Raw genomic sequence first — 19,515 nt, 5'->3', positions numbered from 1 at the left:
ACTGCAGCTCCAGCAGGCTGTTCCCTCCTACAGTAAGGAATAATGGAGACTGGCCTTTGGCTCCAACTCTCTAAGCAACATATCTGAAAAAAAACATTAAATGTTTACGGTCCTAATGCATTTCCAAAATATCCTTACTACTCCCTTAACTATCTGAAGCACATTAAATTTCCAGCAGTTCCATTTCCATTTTTCAGAACTTAGCCAGATTAAAAAAAAACAAAAAACAAAACAGAACCTATTATTCCACATACTAACTTCAAAGCATACATTTGCAGAAATAATTCAGAAATATTTAGACACTAAAAATCCCTAAGAAACAAAAGAGAAATTATAAAGTACTTAAAAAAAATATCAGTTGCTCATTTCTTCTCTACTTTTACAAGAAAATCTGTGGTTCCTCTTGGGTTTCAATTTAGAAGGGATTCGGATTACTACTTAAACTCAAAGGTGTCTCTGGCAGATACAGACATTTCATCATTATATTGTCTCGCTGAAAGGGCAGTATTGCACATAAGGTGTACCATATCTTCATCACGAATGTGCTGTAATGGCTAACAAGAAAAATTATAAATTATTTACTTAAGCAAAACCAACTAATATATTAAGGGGATGACATGTTCTGATAAATCAAGTAATTTTTCCTTCTCTTTCATTTCCTCTAAAACTTCAAAGCAATCTAATGTTGTTTATGCATAAAATTTAATCCTTTCACCAATCTGTAGTTTGATTGAATTTGCATACTCTATTCCCTACAAGTCAATGTGAAGAGAGCCTCCTGTAATTGAAACCATTTCCCCTCCAGTCCTCCTATCTTTGTTATGGTATTTTCTATTAGTAGCTCTATTATGCCTAATATCCGTAATGTTGGCAGATTAGAATTTTCACTTAATGCAACCTGTATCTATAAACCACTAGGATGAAAAAAGAACAAATACAAGAAAGAGGAAATAATAATTACCTGTCTTTGATGCCACACAGATCAATGTGTAAATCACTAAAATTCCCCAGGGAGCCTTGCTGAACTAAAATGAGGTCCTTGGGCTGGTTATCAATAAAGATGAGCCTCATACAGCCTTGAAAAGCAGTAATGGGATTTAAACACTGGGAATCAGTGAAATTGTCAGGGCACCCTGTGGGAAAAAGAGCAGAGGCAGAGAAGAATATTGGAATGTTCAACTATTTCTGCTGGGATTTCATAATGCAAGAACTCATAGGCTTATAATTCCAAATGTTTTTATTCCTTGTGCTATGCAACCTCCTGTGTTATAAATCCAGTTAGGGGATAAAAAATAGAGAGCAGCCAGCTCCTGGAAATATCAGAGTATGAGGTTTTCACAAGTGATAAGCAAAATCAAAATGTGATTTTTTTTCATCTTTAAACTCCACAGTTGATAGCAACTAACTCACATTGAAAAAGTTGTACAAAATGTAAAATCATTATGAGCTAAATTCTGTTACTGAAGCAATGCACACAGTAAAAGGATGAAATCCTGTGGGCAGCAAGAAAGCCATTTGTATCTCTTCCTCAATATTTAGACAACTCCGAGATCCAAAGCCTCCTGTGCATCCTCACTTATTCAGAGGGTTCATCAAAATCAGACCCTTGCTACAGGAAGCACTACACAGAAATGTATTATATAAAAAGACAGTTAATGACACTACTGTTATCTAAATTAATACTTGCACTCCAAAAAGGAGAAGATAGTATTTTTCAAGACTGTTCTTTCCATTTTAAAAATTGAACTAAACCTATATTCATTTCCACGAGAGTACCATACCTAAATACCTCTGTAGATCTGAGGCATGTCATCTAAGTTCTGAAGTCTAGAGTCACTGAGCCTGATCAGAACTGTGATATCTACAGGAATATTGATAATACTAATAGTTCTAGGGCCTTTTAACAAAACAAAACAAAACAAAAGCCTAAATATCCCACTTGTGGTTAATAAAGTTTTGTAGATTTTGCATATTTTGCCAGCTAGATGTAGGTATCCATTGGCTACCAATACAAGTTATCCACTTTTACAGCTGTGCTAGCAGTTCTGCTTGTTCTCTCTCTGTCAGGCTTAACCAACACCCTTCAATCTGCCCACAGTGCTGTATACATTGCAGCTCAATTGGCTGTCCAAAATCAGTCATTCTGTTTGCTCTTAGCTGCAGAGTTCTCCCTGCACCTGGGGAGAACTCAGTGGTGAGCACCTGAGGATCTGCATCACAAAAACCTGTCTGAAACAACCTACCTCCAAAATAGTAGCTGTTCCCAGAGTAGATCCTTGAGACAGTGGTTGCATGGCTGGCAGTGGCAGCGTTGTTATCCAGTGTCAGGGTAATGCGATGTCTTCTGGCATTGATGTTAACAGAATGCCAAAGCCCATCGTGGAGATTGGTGCCTGGCAAAAAAACAAGTACAAAGAGTGAAAAAAGAGGTGCAAGAGACAACTGTGGTCTTCAAACCTCCTGTTGTTTCCAACGGGTGACCACAAATACGCAGTTGATCCAAAAAGAGGGAGAACTGTAAGTCGAAAAGAACTCATTACCTCTGGAAACAAACTGGCATAGAAGGGCCAAAGAAAGGGAAAGCTTGTAAGAGTATTTAGGTCATCTCCATTTTCATCTAATCTGGTGCTACGGGGACTCATCAAGCTAGCCAGATCCCTCACCTTTGTGGCAGCACATTAGTATAATTTTGTGCACCTTTATGTCTATCTTCAGTCTGTTGATAAATGCTTATATGTCCCAGGAGCATGCAGAGATCTCTACTGAGCTTCTGGTACTAAACATGTGCTTGAGGTCACAGAGGATTAGATTCAGTGAGGCAGTCATACCCTGCTCTCGGGATCCATATGAAACCTGGCAGTCTCCAGTAGGTATCAGCAGGATTTGTGTTTCTTAAAACCCTTTAGCATCAATGCAGCACACAGTACTATTAATGGATGCACTTTGCACCTTTCCACATTGGATTTCAACATGGATCTTCTGAGAGCTATGATTGTTTCTCTGACCAGGAAAAGATAAATGAGAGATAACAACACGAGGTAGCCTCTTTCTCTTCTACACACTTGTGCAAAGTGGGATATGACCTCTCTGTTTCCTTATTCTGAAAATCAGTGTTCCACTGTGGCTCTTGAAACAGCAGCACAAAGCTACAGTGAAACTCCACATCCACTACTCTGACAGCTGTAAAAAACACTGGGCAAGCTTCTGAGCTCACACACAGTGGTGCAGATCAAAAGTAACCTAACAGCAGTTCAAAATATGCTACTGTCAGGCTGGAGTCACTGAGATCAGGTACAGACAACTAGTATTTACTCCCCTCTCTAACAGAATATTTTTGTTAATGTAGCTTTCAGAGAAAACAAACGAGCACTTAGCAACACAAAGAACTGTGGGAACAGTTCAAAACACAATAAAAAAAATGTGGGTGTTATGTGTATGAAAAGCCATTTCATTATGAATTCGAAAATGAGACTATTTCCTCAGTAATGGCTGTTAACACATGCACAATTGCCATGGAATTAGAGGCTGGTTTTACAGCAAAAATGTATGATTTTTCAACTAGAACGAGTCCATTTTGAAGTGAAATATGTTGCTGAAGTTTGAAACTATAACAAAACAAAATAGGTCCCATTTGGGGCAAAAATAGGTTAATTCTTGAGCAAACGTGAGTTTATTGTGAGTACCTGACATCTGTGGAACATGGCATTTGCACTTTCTGCATATTTTCCACGTGTAAGTAGCCAGTTTAGCCATGTTTTGGATAGTACCAAAGGCTGGGCTAAGGTTCATGATTTCAGAATTACAAAAAACATACACATCCAAACAAATATTGACATTGTCTCAGTTTTGTCAACAATTTAATTAGGACTGCAATAAAGGCTGGAACCTCGGTTTTCAATGTTCAGTTGCAGCAAACTATGGCTGTGGCAATCTACATGAACAAGAATAGATGCAGGGCTGCCTCGTCTTCTATAATAAAGGGGAACAAAACACACAGGGGAACAAAACAGAACAGCTCTGCTTTGACAACTCTGTCAGTTTTTATCTCTGCTTCTTTTAATAGATACAACTATTCTCTTTTAGTCTTTACAGGGGATATTTTAATATTAAATGTTTTAAAACATCTGCTCTCATATCTAATAACAGTTGTTATTATAACAATTATATTTTATATGCACTTAATAATAGATATTATTATTATTATTATTAATAATAATAATTATTATTATTATTATTATTTCATTTCATCTGAGTTCCATCAGTCCACCTTTGGCAACTAGTATTCAAACAATGCAAAATATTAATTTCCCACTCTCCCCCTCCAGCATGCCTACATAACAGCATGGGGGTATGCAAAGGCCCTAGACTAGGAACATTTCTGTTTCGGATGCCAGCATGGCTTATGTAAGTCACACTGGCATGGCAGCAGGGCCACTCTGGTCCTGCCTTTGTTGTATATCTGAAATTGTTTCCCTGATGTCTCTGTAATCCAATGCAAAGGTGTTCTGGTAAGAGTTTACAAGCAGTTTCCCCACAATTTTAAATTAAAGAGGCATCCCACCAGCTGCACTGAAAAAAGCAACTTGCAAAGTGACTAAGGAAGCCCGAGGGAGTGTAAGGAAAGGAAGCCCATGCTCAGTCTCTCTTCTGACTGTAGCACAAAGGGAGAGTGTAAAGCTACAGTCAGAGGAGGAAAATCAGCTTCAAGGCTGCCTTAACTTGTGCTGGAGAAAGGTACAGTGGCTGAGCTGCCTCCCAGCTGACTATTGAAGACAGGAAACAGGAAGGTCTTCATGTGACCTGACTGAAGATAATTTAGCATGACTGCTTAAAAACACAGAGGCCGATCTAATTGTCAGACAGTTCGAGTCTAGAGATCTCAGGATGCCAATTTTCCATGCTTAGGTCAAGCTGTACCGGGTGGCTCTATCACTGGAAATCAAAAGAAAATTTAAAAAAGAAAGTAAGATTCGGTGCTTCCTTATTTCTTGATTCTTTCATCCTGTGGAGCTGAAACTCTGTGTTTTAGAGGGAGACAAACGAAAGTAAACAAAAAACAAGCACCTTCACTGATTTCCACTGGGTTCTCAGTCTCTTTTTGAATAAGTAATATCAATCTCCCACTGTGGAGGTAAACCAAGAGAGGTCCTGAATTTTCAGACAATTCGGTGAACAGAAGTAAGCCATCTTTATTCCATGTTCGAAACTGGAAGCTGACTGACAAACCATCAATTTGAGGAGTGCCGGGTAGTAGCAAGTAGCTTCGACTGGTGCTCACAAAGGTGATGGGAACAATTTGTGGTTCTGAGCAAGAAAAAGTCACGTTCCCCTGCAAACAATAAAAATCAAACATAATCAGTATGACTTTTTTTTTTCAGTCATCCCAAAGCATCTTTATTTAAATAAGCTCACTGGATTTCTAATGGCCCTCAAGGCTGAAATAGGTATTATTATTCAGACACAAATCTTGGGAAACCATTAGGAAATGTATCTCTCCATGCTGGGAAAACACATCTAACTTCAAAATTTTACTTTCATCCTAAATGGGAAAGATCAAAAAATCAAAACAGTTCTTAGAAGGATCTAGATGTGTCTAAATGTCCCTTATCAACACCACGCCTTAGTTGATTACGTCAGTCATCCAGCCCTGAAATCAATGGTGCTATTTGCCCAGAAGAGCAGCACATTTACTCAAAGCAGTCAGCAGAATCTGTACCAGCATGTATCACTGCAGTTTGTGGAAGAAACAACTCCATTTTGCTCAGCCATTGTAGATTACCCAACCAGGTCATTCAAGACGTAATAAAACCTTAACAACATATAAAGCCAGGAGGCATCTAAGGAGCTATGTCTTTTAGAGCCACTCCAGGAGATTGTTGCAGCCACCTTGCTTTGAACTAGGCTGCTTTGTAAAATACTAACTGTAATCTGACAAAAACATTGGAGTGTAAGGCTTTCTCCATGATAACGCTTCTCATCAGAGCCCATACCTCACTCTAGCAGGACAATTATAACCAACAGCACTTGATGGATGTGCAGAAAGTTGCACAGTGCTTGGGGAATTCCTCTCTGCCATCTCAGACAGCTGATGGAACTGTTCCCTATCACTTTCAAATGTCTTTCCATCTTGTATTTTAAAATGGAAAATAAAGTATCAGAAATAGACTAAGTTATCACTGGATGAAAGAGCCCTTGGTAAATATTTATCTGTATAGAGTTATTTACATATTACCTGCCCTGTGAGGTTCAGAATGCTACATACCAGATTTAGCAATGGCAAAAGGAATCCATGAGCATATTATATTAGAATGAGTTTTGAGATATAATCCAAAATTTATCCAAACTCCACTGAACATCAGTTATATGGGAAGTAGGACAGAAATTTGTTCTCAGCCTTTAAAGTTTCTACTACGTGGTGGGTTTTGCCTGCATAAGAGTTGCCACAAACTTTTTTTTGCTATTGTTGTTGTTATATATCCACCTCAATTTTCAATCAAATTCATGCCAAATTACAGAAAACAGTCAACTGCAGGATTATAAATAAATACAGTTAACCTTCTCTAGAGCTGTTTTAAGTTTAGACACTTTAAATGGCAATGACTATTTTCCTTTGGAATTTTAGACCTTTACAGTGCTTTCAGTATTTTACACAAAGTTGTAAGACATTTATTGATCATAGAATGGTTTGGGTTTGAAGGGACCTTAAAGTTCATCTCATTCCAATCCCCCTTCCACTAGACTAGGTTGCTCAAAGCCCCATCCAACCTGGCCTTGAAAATTTCCAGGAATGGGTAACCACAAATTCTCTGTGAAAACTTTTTCAGTATGTCATCACCCTCACAGTAAAGAATTCAGATATGATTTTTGTCTCAAAGCTCTTTCCAGATTTTTACCTACCTGCAGAAAAAGCTATGCCTAGGCTGACTTAATGGTGCCAAAGAAGGCAAATGCTAAGATGAAAAAACATTTTGCAGTGCACAACAAACTTTCAGATGACCTTAAAACAAGCCAGTAAAGACCTTGTGTAGTTAATATGCTTCCAACTGTTTGTAGCAGCAGCATAACAAAGTATCACTGATGCATAGGCATATGCCCAAATATAAGGTAATGTTTCCGTCTGCATTTGACACGAGATTCTGAACACATGCCACTAGTCCTAAATTCAAGGGTTGCCTCCACGCCTTGAAAAACTCAGCAACACTCCAGTCATTCACAGTATCTAGCAATTCATGTAAGCTGGGATATGCACAGAAGTCCTGTCCTGACACGAGTGTTGATTCCATGACCAGTGCTGGGACATATGGACAGGAGCTACACATCTCTTCTCTTGCTTAACCTGGTGAGACTTCAAGCTCTGCAGCCTCTCCATTGACCAAATTGAAGAAGAGTGTGATTCTACCTGCCACAAGAACAAGCAGGTGGAAACGCATAAAGGTGGTGCCTCAATATTCTGTGCACATGAGATTTAAGGGACATTTCTGGGATAGACGAGAGGTGTGTCTGCCTTTTGGGGGAGTTCTTTGCAAAAGGTATTTTTGTTACTCTTATTCAAAAATTGAGATCTCCACGATGTAAAGGCCTTATCTGGTTGCGGTCAGAGCTAAAAACTAGCCAGTGTTTGTGGGGAAAAAAAAAGGATAAGTAAAGTTGATGCCATGTAAACTTAAGTCAGTTGAACTGACTCATTTAGGAGGGAAACACCTTCTAAAAGCAGCATTCAAGAGTAAAACGAGATGATGTTTTACACCAACCATAGCTGCTAACATCCTTACACTGACCAATGCTGTCCACCTTCCTAGAGACAATAACACGAAAATCCGATTAAGAAATACGCAACTGTTGATTTGAAAAACATTTGTCCGCTGAAGTGGGATAGGTCCCCTTTACAAAAACTGTTAAATTTGTACTGAATTTTATTCTCAAACAAGTTTTGCCATCAGATCTAAGTCAGAAAAGTAAACAGCTCCCTTTAAACCTGCATCTGATCACAAGCATTTTGCTTTAATTGGCAGCAGTTCTAGAACTCTCCAGGGTATATGCCAGATTTCTGGCAGACACTTGATTTTGTAATTGAACCCAGTTTAACTGAAAAGTTGAAGCTCATTGGCTAGGAAATGGGATAAGAACAGTCTAATCCCTAGAGACAATAAAGGAGATGCTCAGCTCTACTCAGCTACTGGAAACTCTAGCTATACTATGGCATTCGAGAATTCCATTGAGTCCATCCTCAGACTGATTAATGACTCCTCTAATAAGCAGTGAAATCTTTCCAAAAGAGTTCTTATTGTTCTTACAAGAGAAAACTTCTGAACCTAGAAATGCAATGGAGTTATTTACAATTTTTTCACTGGCTGCCATGGTACTTGTCTCAAGAAAAGAGTAGAACCATCCCAGATTTCTGCAGGCAAGGTACAGTTTTAGAGATGATTCTTGTTCAAGTAAGGTGTTGAATCAACAGGCATGTTACAGCATTTTAAGAAAGAATCAAAGCTTTTCCTATTAAAAGAGAATGGAAGAACACAGTTGCTAAGTGATGAGGATAAAAGTGGATTACATTAGAAGATCCTCTGAGCCATAAAACTCATCCAAAACTGACTGGAGCCTTTCCAGTGACTTCTGTGGGACTTCAATAAAACCTGTATAACTTTAATGAACCATTTCAGTCTTTTCTGGCCTTTCTTCATGTAATACTATGTACTGTTCAATGAAGAGAGAAGACAACACCATAGCCAGGGCAATTGGTATCAAGTTTCTTATACATTCTCCTTGTTCTCAGAGAATACTAATCAAAAATAAGACGCACTTGGGAAATTATTCAAACTGACAGCTGCGCTGAAATCCTCAGCACTTAGCCTACCAGAGGATCCAGGCCAAGATCACAGCTTGAAAAGAAAGAACAATAAATGAGTATTTCTGAGCTCTTATTCTACCTGCGGATTAGAGTATCAAATGGGTGCTTAACTTTTGTCATTAATCACTCTATGGATACTGTCCAATAAAAAGGATGTCTTGCTTTCTGCGGAAGATTAGAAAGGAATACTTCATATGACAGGTAAGGGGACTAAAATCCCAGGCCTGGCTGAAATACAAATGTGGTAAACTGTCCAGAATATCTCCAGCTTAGAAACTGGAGGAGTATTTCTAGCTGTGAAGAGACTGAATTTGCAGATGAATTTGGGAGCAAGGTGACAGAGGAAAAAAGTGACCTCTGATGCAGTTTCAAAGGATAAGATGAAAAACTGTCATTCGACTCTGAACAACTGGATTTTAAGAGTGAGGGAGGTCCCTTCAAATCCCGTTTTTAAATTAACTTTCTCAAGCAGAACAGATGTCAGGAAACCCACATAGATTTCAAATACATTTCAAGACCTTGCTAAGCACTGAATGAAAAGCAAATCAAAGTGAGATCCCAGCTCCAGCCTTCTGAAATACTGTTGCAAACTGTCTTCAGACAGGATATGGGAGCACCAAGGTGCACAGTGTTACTTGAGTTAGGAGTAGTCCACTGAGTGAGCAACCAATCCGTTCCAAGAGCAGGGGTCCATACCCACCCTATACTGAAGGGGATTCCTCTTTCACTAAGCAAAATTATGAAAATCTGAAAGCTTTCCTGATCCAAGTTTCATTGAAACTAATATAGCCCTGTGATAATCAGTCTCATGATAAAGACTTGCCCTATCTCCACTTACTGTAGGTATCATGAATGGTGATAAAATTCTAATTGTTTATCACATTGCTTTAAGTTGTTTACACTAAGATAATGTTCCTAATGGGGAAAAAGTAACACTTAACAAAAAAAAAAAAAAAAAAGAAGAAGGCTTCAAAAGACCTGAAACATTGTGACTGTGAGAGAACCAGAGATTAGATGTTGGCTAAATGTTTATGGATGCTCTTTATCACAGAGTCCTTAGCTATGTCGCTGGCCAGAAGCAGAACAAAGCATTTTACCATTTTTATGTCCATAGTAACTGTACATTATTGTTTCATTATATGGTACAATAGTTAAGAGTTGATGATAAAAGATGGGAGCAAATATAGATGTAATTGGAAAAATTACATAACAGACAGGAAAAGGAAAAAAAAAAAGACAGGAGGAAACGCAAAAAAAGAGTGACCAATTAATATTTTCCCTTTGTGGTAGATTCGCCTTGTCTGGATGCCAGGTGCCCACCAAGGCACTCTATCACTCCCCTCCTCATGGGGCAGGGGAAGAAAATAAAGATGGAAAAAACCTCTTGGGTCAAGATAAAGGCAGTTTAATAAAGCAAAAGCAAAGGCCGTAAACAGAAGTAAAGGAAACCAAAAGATTTATTCTCTACTTTCCATCAGGAGGTGATGTCCAGACACTTCCTAGGAAGCAGGCTTTCAGCAGAAGTAGTAGTTGCTCCAGAAAACAAACATCAGAATAATAAATGCTATCCTCCTCCTTCTCCTTTTTCTTGGCTTTTATTGTCGAGCAGATTTATATGGTATGGAACATCGCTTTGCTCAGTTTGGGTCAGCTGTCCTGGCTATGTCACCTCCCAGGATCTCACCTACCCCCAGGCTCCTGGTGAGGGAGGAATATTGGAGAGGTGTCCTTGATGCTGTGCCAACACTGCTCAGCAGTAGTCAAAACACTGGTGTGTTATCAATACTTTTCTAGCTACCAACACAAAGCACAGCCCTCTGGGGTCTGCTATGGGGAATTAACTCCATCTCATCCAGACACCCTCCTTTGAACAACAAGTAGGAGTCAAGCCAGCCTTTCAAATTCACCTTGCCAGAAGTGAATAAGATAGATGTCTTAGATTAAACTGGCAAATTATTACAATCCAAGTCCAATTTTTGTTCCAGCTCAAGGTAAAGTGATCTCCAGCTTATTAAGTTTTATTGCCTGGAACAAAACACGGCAGCAAGGATTTTTTAATTATTATTATGAAATCACATCTACCTTAAAATAGAAAAATGTACAGAAAGCAATTCTTATCAGGATTTTTTTGGTTTGGTTTTGGTGGTTTTTTTTTTTTTTGTTGTTTTTTTTTTTTTTTTTTTTTTTTTTTTTTTTTTTTTTTTTTTTTTTGTTTTTGTTTTTGTTTTGTTTTTTGGTTTTTTTTTTTTTTTATGTATTAGTTTCCTTTAATAGATTTTCCTCTTTTAAATTCCAATTATCAGTGTATCACAGTATAACACCATCCTAAATGACTGGTGTGAAATGAACACAATCCTGACTCTTGATTGTGATGGGGTCAGCTTGCCCCCTTTCTGTTATGTCAGGTAGCCAAGTACCAAGTAGTTCCCAAGGCCTTACCAATTGAAATAAGACCTTACAAAATACATTAAAGCCTTGGCTTTGAAGCAAATTGCATTCCATCCCATTTTCCTTTTTCCCTGCTAACTCCTCTGACAATAATTAGCCATCTCTCTTCCTCTCCTACAGGGACTAACTGCCTTATCACTGTCCCACCTTGAAACATCCTGCTCCACTCAGCAGGTACTAACTACCCTATTCATTCAATTTGACTATCCAGTAATAAATAAAACCCTTGTTTTATTTATTAGAACAATTGTTTCTAACCTGTAACTTGCTGAAGGCTGATGACTCTCAAAAAGACCTTATTTGCTCAGAAACATGTCATTTTTCTCTGCAGTCTTATTAAAAAATATGGTCTCTCTCCTCAAAAGTCTTGCTTCACTTGTCATCACAACTATCAGAATCCTAACATAAAAAAAACTTTTATATCAAAGAGAGTTTATTATTACAGGTGTGTGCTGGATTATATATTTGCACTCTGAAACTTAGAATTGTAGACAAAGCCAACTGAAATCAATAGGAAAAATGTCATTTAAACAGACTTTATTTCAAGACCTTAATTGAGGTGACATACCTAATTTCTTTCAAAATAATCCTGTTATATCATTCAGCAACAATAAAATGGGACCTTAAAATGAATGCTCTATATATATACTTCCTTTCTACTCCACACTAAAGGTAGAATGTGAAAGAGACTCATCTGAAGACCCAGAGAGCAGAAGGAGACACAGAAGAAAATATAAAAAGCTATTTTTACAGGAACCAAATATTTCTGGAATCTGAGTTCACCTACCTTACCTAAAACCCAGTAAATTCAGTTCTCTTTCTAATTGTGTGACTCAAAACTTTCATTAAATAACTAAATAAAACTTTTTTTTTTTTTAGAAGTTTGATTTAGTCCTTAGGAAGTTGTCACTAAGCATTTCCAACATTTTTTATTTATGATTCCTGTAGTCTGACTGCAGTGCAAAAACTAAGAAAAAAAATCTAACTCCTGATTCTTCAAATCCTAGTAGAGGCCTTCACAAATCACCAGCCTGATATTCAAAGATAGATCAACACTTGCAATAGCACTTTGGTAGAACGAGACAGGCATAGACAAGTAAATACTTCTCAGGATGAAGGTATCTCAAATCAGCTTAATAAAATAGCATGTTTGGATTCTCTATAAAGGGAATGAATTATTAGTTTACATTCTTCTGTCACTAAGTATCTTTCCTTGCTCTTTGATGCTGGCAATTGGTTATTTCCCCAAGGCACTACAGTGATACATTTACATGTCACCACATTCCTTGTTGTGCTGAACTGTCACTCCCAGATTCAACATGGCAGGCCAGAGTAGAAATTCAAGCATATCTGAGGGCTGACAACTTCTGCCTTACAAATATCCTGCACTCTTCTCAAGTCAGCACAGGGTTTGCTCTGCTAAATAAAAATACAGCTTCAATTTCTATTAGCCAGAGGTAATGGAAGAGAAAGGGAGATTGTGTTTTTCTCAATTTCAGTAAGTAGAGTGAAACACAAGATAAAATACAGCATCTTTTCATGACCTCTTAATTTATTTTCATCGGCTAGACAACTTCTTATTTTGACATAACAAATCAGTGAAGCACAAAAAGACTTAAAAGGCTGGTCACAGGTCACATTTGAACAATTTCTAAAGATGCAGCCTGAATCTAGCAGTAGGTAAGCACTGGTGGCCAGGATCTTATAGCTATTTTCAGGATGTTATAGGTATCTTTTCTCTTATCTACTCCATTAACCAGATGTATTTAGCAATTCTCAATAGGTTTCTCTTCCTAGAACTTGTTGCATCTCCTCCTACATCTACATACACTCTTAAGCAAAAAACCCTTCAATGAGAACTTCTCCATCCCAGATATCAGCAGGCCAAGATTCCTTCTGGGAAGAACAATTCTCTTCTGCTTCTTGTAAATGTGGCTCTTATGTGCATATTTTCCTGCCCCTAATTAATTGCCCAAGAAGCACAAGTAACTGCTGTAAACCCTGACAATGGCAATTACAGAAATTTGACCACTTGACATTAAAACCAGTAATCACTTTGGAAAGCACATAAAAGATCCCCTATTACTCCTCTATGCTCAATGACCTAGGGGAAGGAAAAACCAAACCAAATCAAACCCACAAACAAACAAACAAACTGAAACACACACAAAACAAAGAAAACCCAAACAAAGAACCCAAAACACTTTCCCTGATGCTATCCCCCCCACCCAAGAAAAAAAAAGCCCACAACATGCCATCAGGGACAGAAGAAACCCCAGAGAGTAGACAGATATCCTGTCCAAACAGATAGGGCCATGCAGAGAGGTTAAGTATCAGGCAATATAAAAATGGAATTCTGAAGGCAAGTTTCAGTTCAAAGAGACACACTGCCTCGTTATCTTGAGATGCCTTCTCAAGGGGTTTTATTGCAACTCTGACAAGTGCAAATGAGTTACAGAAAAGAACAGGCAGAATGATAATCACAGCCACCACCCAAGAGTACAATACATACTGCAGTAATCTGTTATTGACAACCTGTAGTTTCTTCCTCCAACTCTAAATGCAGCTGATTTGAGACCATTATTTATATGGATGAGGAACTATATCATAAGAGGAAATCTATACCTCCAAAGCTGATGTATCATTCAGCTGCTTGTGTGAAAGATGTCAACAGTAAAAAAAAAAAAAAAAAAAAAAAAAACAAAGCTGTTGGATACGAAGACCCACAAGTTTGGCTCACTGACTGTGTTAACATTCACAAAGGCATAGAGTGAAGCAGAGACTGAGTGTTGAAGTCTGCCTGCCTTTGGAGGACAAAGCTGGCATTTCTGAGCATTAATGGCTTTCTAATCCCACACTAACCAGTTTGTCCTCAATTATCTTTTCCTGGGAGACAAAGGTATTTTGGGGACTAACAATGCAGAACTATCCCTGATGGTCTCCAAAGCTGGGGAGAGAACACAAGTATACAACACATTTTTGGAAGAAGTGATTTCAAGTCCCTGCTACATTTAATTATTTTTCTGTGCCTTTTCTTTCATCGCATTTTCACTCCAGACAACCTTAGCAACTACAAAGACATGAAGCAGAGAAGCTTGCAGCTCCCTGGGGATATGGCTGGTTGCATGACAACCTCAACGTGCTTGGAGTAAAAGTATTTAGTGCAGAGTAACTCTGGCAGGCAAAAGACTACATTTAGCTAGAACAAGTTATTTTAATTTGAGTAAGTTAATTGCTAAGGAGTGGCGAAGAGCAGAAAGGTGGCAAAGGAAGATCCTGTGTAACCTAGGAGAACATAAGCATTGCCAGAGGAGAGAAATAGCTGTGATGCAAAGAAGGTTGAAGAACAGATTTACATGAACCATTTCTCATAGAAGGGTGTTCATCTAAGATTGTGATGTACTGTTAAGTGTGGCAACCTTTCCATGCATTTTGCATACACAAGTGTCACAGAAACTGAGCACAGAGCCTCACAGACCTTGAGAAATGCAGTACAGCAGCCAGGCTTTGAAAACTATGGCATTATGGGAAAGAGATTGAAAAATGGAGGCACATCCCCACTCCCTGACATTGAGGAAAGGAGCCGGATTCTGAGACTGAGCCAAGTATTGCAATAACAGAGTTTCGTTGCTTGGGGCCACTTATACCCAGACAATGCTATTCAGAGAAAAAGTGCATTGAAATTTTTTCTCTTTCCCTTTAGAAAGGCCTTCCCATTATCCAGCAGTAAAACAACCAGCTGTTTAATGACCTAAGAAGCAGACCAGGGCTCTTTGCTTCCCCCTTAGCAAGTAAGCTGAGGGGAAGAGAAATTTAACACAGTTCATAAGACTTGAACCTTTTGAGTCCTCACTCATAACATCAAACTCTAGATTATTAAAGCAAAGTCTCTCAGTCCCAGGGGAGCATCCTGGAGGCAGTCTTGACTGCCAGCAACACAATGCGGGACTTCTCACCCATCACCTTTCCATTTTCTATTTCTCTATGTATTCAGCCTTGCCCTAGGCAGGGAAGGTGCAGAAAGAATTTCTTTGGTCCTCTGGCTTGCTTTGTTTTAGGTTCAGCGTGTTCATATACGCTACTACAAACTAGAAGATGCCATGAGAGCCAGAAGAAGTTTCATCTCCACATTCTCCAAAGACACAGTATTAGCCAAAAGGTACATATCAAAGCATGGAGTGAGGCACAAGCTAAACAGAGAGCTGAATTATTTACAGTTTGTCAAGGCTGCATGGAAGTGTACTGTTCCCTCTTCTTGTAAAATAAAATACTCCTTATCTTGCTCATAATACATTTAAATATATTTGTAATTTTGGATATTATTAGGCGTGAAGTTGCATTTGTGGTTTTTTTGTTAGCAAGGTGCATAAGACAATAGTTCCTCTAGTTTTAGCCCCCACATTTAGAGACACTAGTACCAGATCAATGCTTCTCAGAACTGTCAATATTGACTGTAAGAAACAGCACAAAGGAAACTATTTACAATAATAAAAAAAAAATTTATATCTTCTCTATAATGTGAACTTAAATATCAGAGTAAAATTTTGCTACTACTGTACTATTCAACAGTGATAGAGAATGATCTGAGTTAACAAAAAAAAAACCTCTATGATTTCTATCATGCCATCAAAAATATACATTTTAATCTTGGAAAATTAATTAAAAAGTTTCTCCAAGCAATTTCTAATACACCTGGAAAGTCAGAGAAATGCATTAATTTCCACATGTGTCTTTCAATAACTCTCACCACAGGAGTCGGCACTGGCTGGTGTTATCCTCATTTTAACAAGCTAATTATGCCCATAGCTATCTAAATCTGAACTCTGATCATTCAGTGCAGCCAGTAGCACCAAGAGAGCACCAACAGCATGGAAGCAAAGAAGGAAAGCATGCAGTATTGCCTCTTACCACAGTATAGATCTGAGGTTTGCGCCTTTTTGCCAGGTCAATTATATTGACTCCATTGTAATAAAGGTTCTCAATGCACCCGTGGAAATTTTTCCTCTGAAAGGTTCCTGGTTTCCCCGGTACAGGAATACCTCCAAAACTGAGCTTTTGGAAAGAATAAGAACAGTATTATTTATAATATTATAATATATATATATTTATATTTTTATATATATTATATTATCATCCCAAAACCAAGACAGCAGAGCCCCACTTCATGCATCCAGCTGGAATATTATCTAAGAACAAATTCACATCAACAGAGGCACTTGGGAGCATGAAGCAGGACCTGGCCACCCCACAGAGGGAATCACAGCCCCCATAGCATTACAGCTACTGGAGAAACACCTCTGCAGCAGACAGCTCACCAGCTTGAAACAGCTCTGAAGTGCCTTGACACACCAACCTGGTGTCACCAGCTACCCACTCAGGAACACACAATGCCCAAGGAAATGTTCACACAGTGTCCAAATCACAGCCCCACCATCCTGAAGGATGACACCAGCTGCAGCCCAGGGAACTCCTGAGCAATGGAGGAATAAATTCTCTCTGCCCACAGAGCACTGGATTTGCCTGAGAACTGGGCTCACCCCTTTCTACCAGTCATGCATCTGAACAATTTTTAATTCAGCCAGTGGAGGGTAGTATCACAAACACAAAATATCCCATTTGTAGCTTGCATTCATTTTCCCTAAATTTCATTGTTCTTTGGCCTTTACAATAGTCACATGTGGCATTTGGGACTGAGCAGCGTCATGAAGAAGCTCTGCAGGTTACACATTTGCACAAAACTTCTGCTGAGCTGTTGTCTAAGTATTGGCAGATGTTAGTACTGTGCAGGCTACGACTCATCACCCAACTGGAGGGCTGAAAGCCCTGGGAGGACAAAGAGCCTAAGAAAATAAAGCTTCCAAAATCCAGCATAACTGCCTAGAATTCAAAGAAAAGAAAGAAAAGAAAAAAAATAAAAACAGCTCCCAAACCCCAGAACCCAAAAACATTCTGATAATCCTACCTTCATTTTCCGAATGTCAGTGCTCATTTCTAATTAATTCTACCGACCTTTCTGGCAAAACCTTACTGGTGGTACTACTAGGGTTTTATTCATTATTCCCATCACAGCCAGCAGCACTGTGAGTGTGATAATGCAGGTGAGGATCCTACAGCCACTGCACTTACAGAAGATGTGCTGCAGTCCTGCTGCATCCACTGCAGCAAGGGCAGGCACTGTGTGGCACTGCTCTACATGCTGACAGCTGCTGGAACCTGGTCAACCTTATTCCTCTGTCACAACTCCTAATGCCTTACTTCAGTTCATTATTACAGAAATAAAGGGAAATTTGTGTGTTATTTTCCATTCCACTCTACATAACAAGCTGGGATACATAAGCAAATGAAACTTCCCTTGGTAGCCTTGAAAGCACTTATTTGAAAAAAAGTCCTTAATGAACTTGCACCTCAGTTGTATTAATTGATTACTTCAGAGAAATAGAGTGAACAGACTGCTACTTGCAGGTTTGTTATTGGCATGAGGGCTTCTGTGGTAGCAATTTTTTTTTCCAGTGAGAATCATTAGTTCCTCCTAAAACAGCAGACTTTCCTTCTTTCATGTTCTATTCTTAAAGTTTCCTGCTTAGGGACTCTGTACTGGAGTTTCAAAACCAGAAATAAAATCAATATCAATTACACCACTGCATTATTAAGAAAACAGTTTCCTTTGTGATTTGTAATAATTTTAATTACAAAAGTAATGGTTTTACTACCCTCAGTAAGACCTTTAATCCCTAAAGTGTGCTGAAATAAACTTTCAGTAGCCTGTATTGCTGTAATGTTTGACTGAAAGATTGTCCAGTGCAAATGGAGAAAAAACACACTGTGAAAAACTAAGCACCAGAGACCAGGTCTGAGTGCTGCAGAGGTCAGTGGTGATGCTGATTAACACCAGCTGAAGAACTTTTCTATCAAGCTCCTTATTTTGGAACATGTGGAAAAATTATTCTACAAATTAAATTGGAACTTGAGTTTCCCCTAATCAAAATCAAGCAGGAAGCAAGGAATTTTATTAGTTTGAAATTAGGAAAGCTGATGAATCAATCATTTGGCTTTCCTCAACCCCATCTTAAAAGCAGTTACAGCTTTGGCCCCTGATGGTTCAGTCTGAAGCTGTTGCAGAATCCCAATGCTCAAATGTGCTGTCCCTATTAAATGTGCTCATGATTTGGAACAGCAGTGCCATGGGACAGGTACCATTCTCTCCATCCTGCTTTGTGAAATGCAAAGAAGGGAATTTCAGCTGGAAGTTGAAAGGAGAGAGCAGGCACCTGCCGCTGCCAAGACATCTGCTTTTTTCCCTTTGGTGTGCTGGGAAATGATTCTTCCCAGAGAAAAGAATTCGAAGTGCAGAGGGGAAACTTGTGGTCTCTTAAGCAATGAACCGTGCCAGCTCGACACATCTGGACAGGGTGATGGCTCTGACTGTGTCAGCACAACCCTGTGCCTTGTGGGTGATGGAGACTTGGCAGACAAGCACAGGGGGACAAAAATGAACATGCTTAATTTGCACACAAGTGTACATTGTTGGGGGGAATGGATGAGGAACTGCCTTGCATATAGATATGATGATATATAATTTTTTTAAGGGTTTTTTTTTAACAACTGTCAGGCATGAGCACTGAACTGTTGGAGTGATATAAACTGCACTCTGCCACACCTTGGTCTCATCAAAGGGGAGCACAGCAGCCTTGGGGTTTGTGGGCAGGCAGGATATTTCCTCTGCTCAGTCCTTCCTTGGCTGAGTTGCTCTGGCTCCCTAGATCAGGATGCTCTGCAGCAAATCCCCAGATGTGAAGGGACCTGGGCCAGAGCTAGTTGTTGTGAAAGTCACAGAATCATAGAATCACTAAGGCTGGAAAAAGCCTCTGAGATCAAGTCCAATCCAGCACCACTGTGTTCATGACTAAACCATATCCCAAGTGCCACATCTACATACCTTTGGAACACTTCAGGGGGGATGATTCCACCACTTCCCTGGGCAGCCTATTCCAATGTCTGATCCCCTTTCAGAAAGTAAGTTTTTCCTACTATTAAATTTAAACAGACCCTGGCACAACTGAGGCAATTTCCTCTCATTCTGTCGCTTGTTACCTGGGAGAAGAGAATGATTCCCACCTAGCTACAACACCCTTTCATTCTGAGGGTCTTCCATTCCTAGTGGGAAAACAATGGTTTTTACCTGCTCATCTCTATTTGGAGCACTGTAATCCAAGCCA

General features: G+C 39.0%; 1 protein-coding gene across 1 annotated transcript in view; it reads right to left on the bottom strand.

The window, feature by feature from the left end:
* CNTNAP5 (contactin associated protein like 5) overlaps positions 1–19,515 on the bottom strand; it is a 279,536-nt gene that overhangs the window by 122,553 nt on the left and 137,468 nt on the right. The window contains exons 7-10 of the mRNA XM_018072602.1: positions 16,208–16,351; positions 5,065–5,329; positions 2,244–2,393; positions 962–1,133 (exon numbers count right to left, since the gene is read on the bottom strand). Coding sequence (XP_017928091.1) covers positions 962–1,133; positions 2,244–2,393; positions 5,065–5,329; positions 16,208–16,351 — 731 coding nt within the window. The remainder of the gene's footprint in view (positions 1–961; positions 1,134–2,243; positions 2,394–5,064; positions 5,330–16,207; positions 16,352–19,515) is intronic.

This window comes from Manacus vitellinus, unplaced genomic scaffold (genome assembly GCF_001715985.3).
Source record: "Manacus vitellinus isolate BGI_N305 unplaced genomic scaffold, ASM171598v3 scaffold_22_pilon, whole genome shotgun sequence".
Taxonomy (NCBI): domain Eukaryota; kingdom Metazoa; phylum Chordata; class Aves; order Passeriformes; family Pipridae; genus Manacus; species Manacus vitellinus.
Note: the sequence above shows the minus strand (reverse complement) of the source record. Positions and strands in the feature narration are given on the sequence as shown.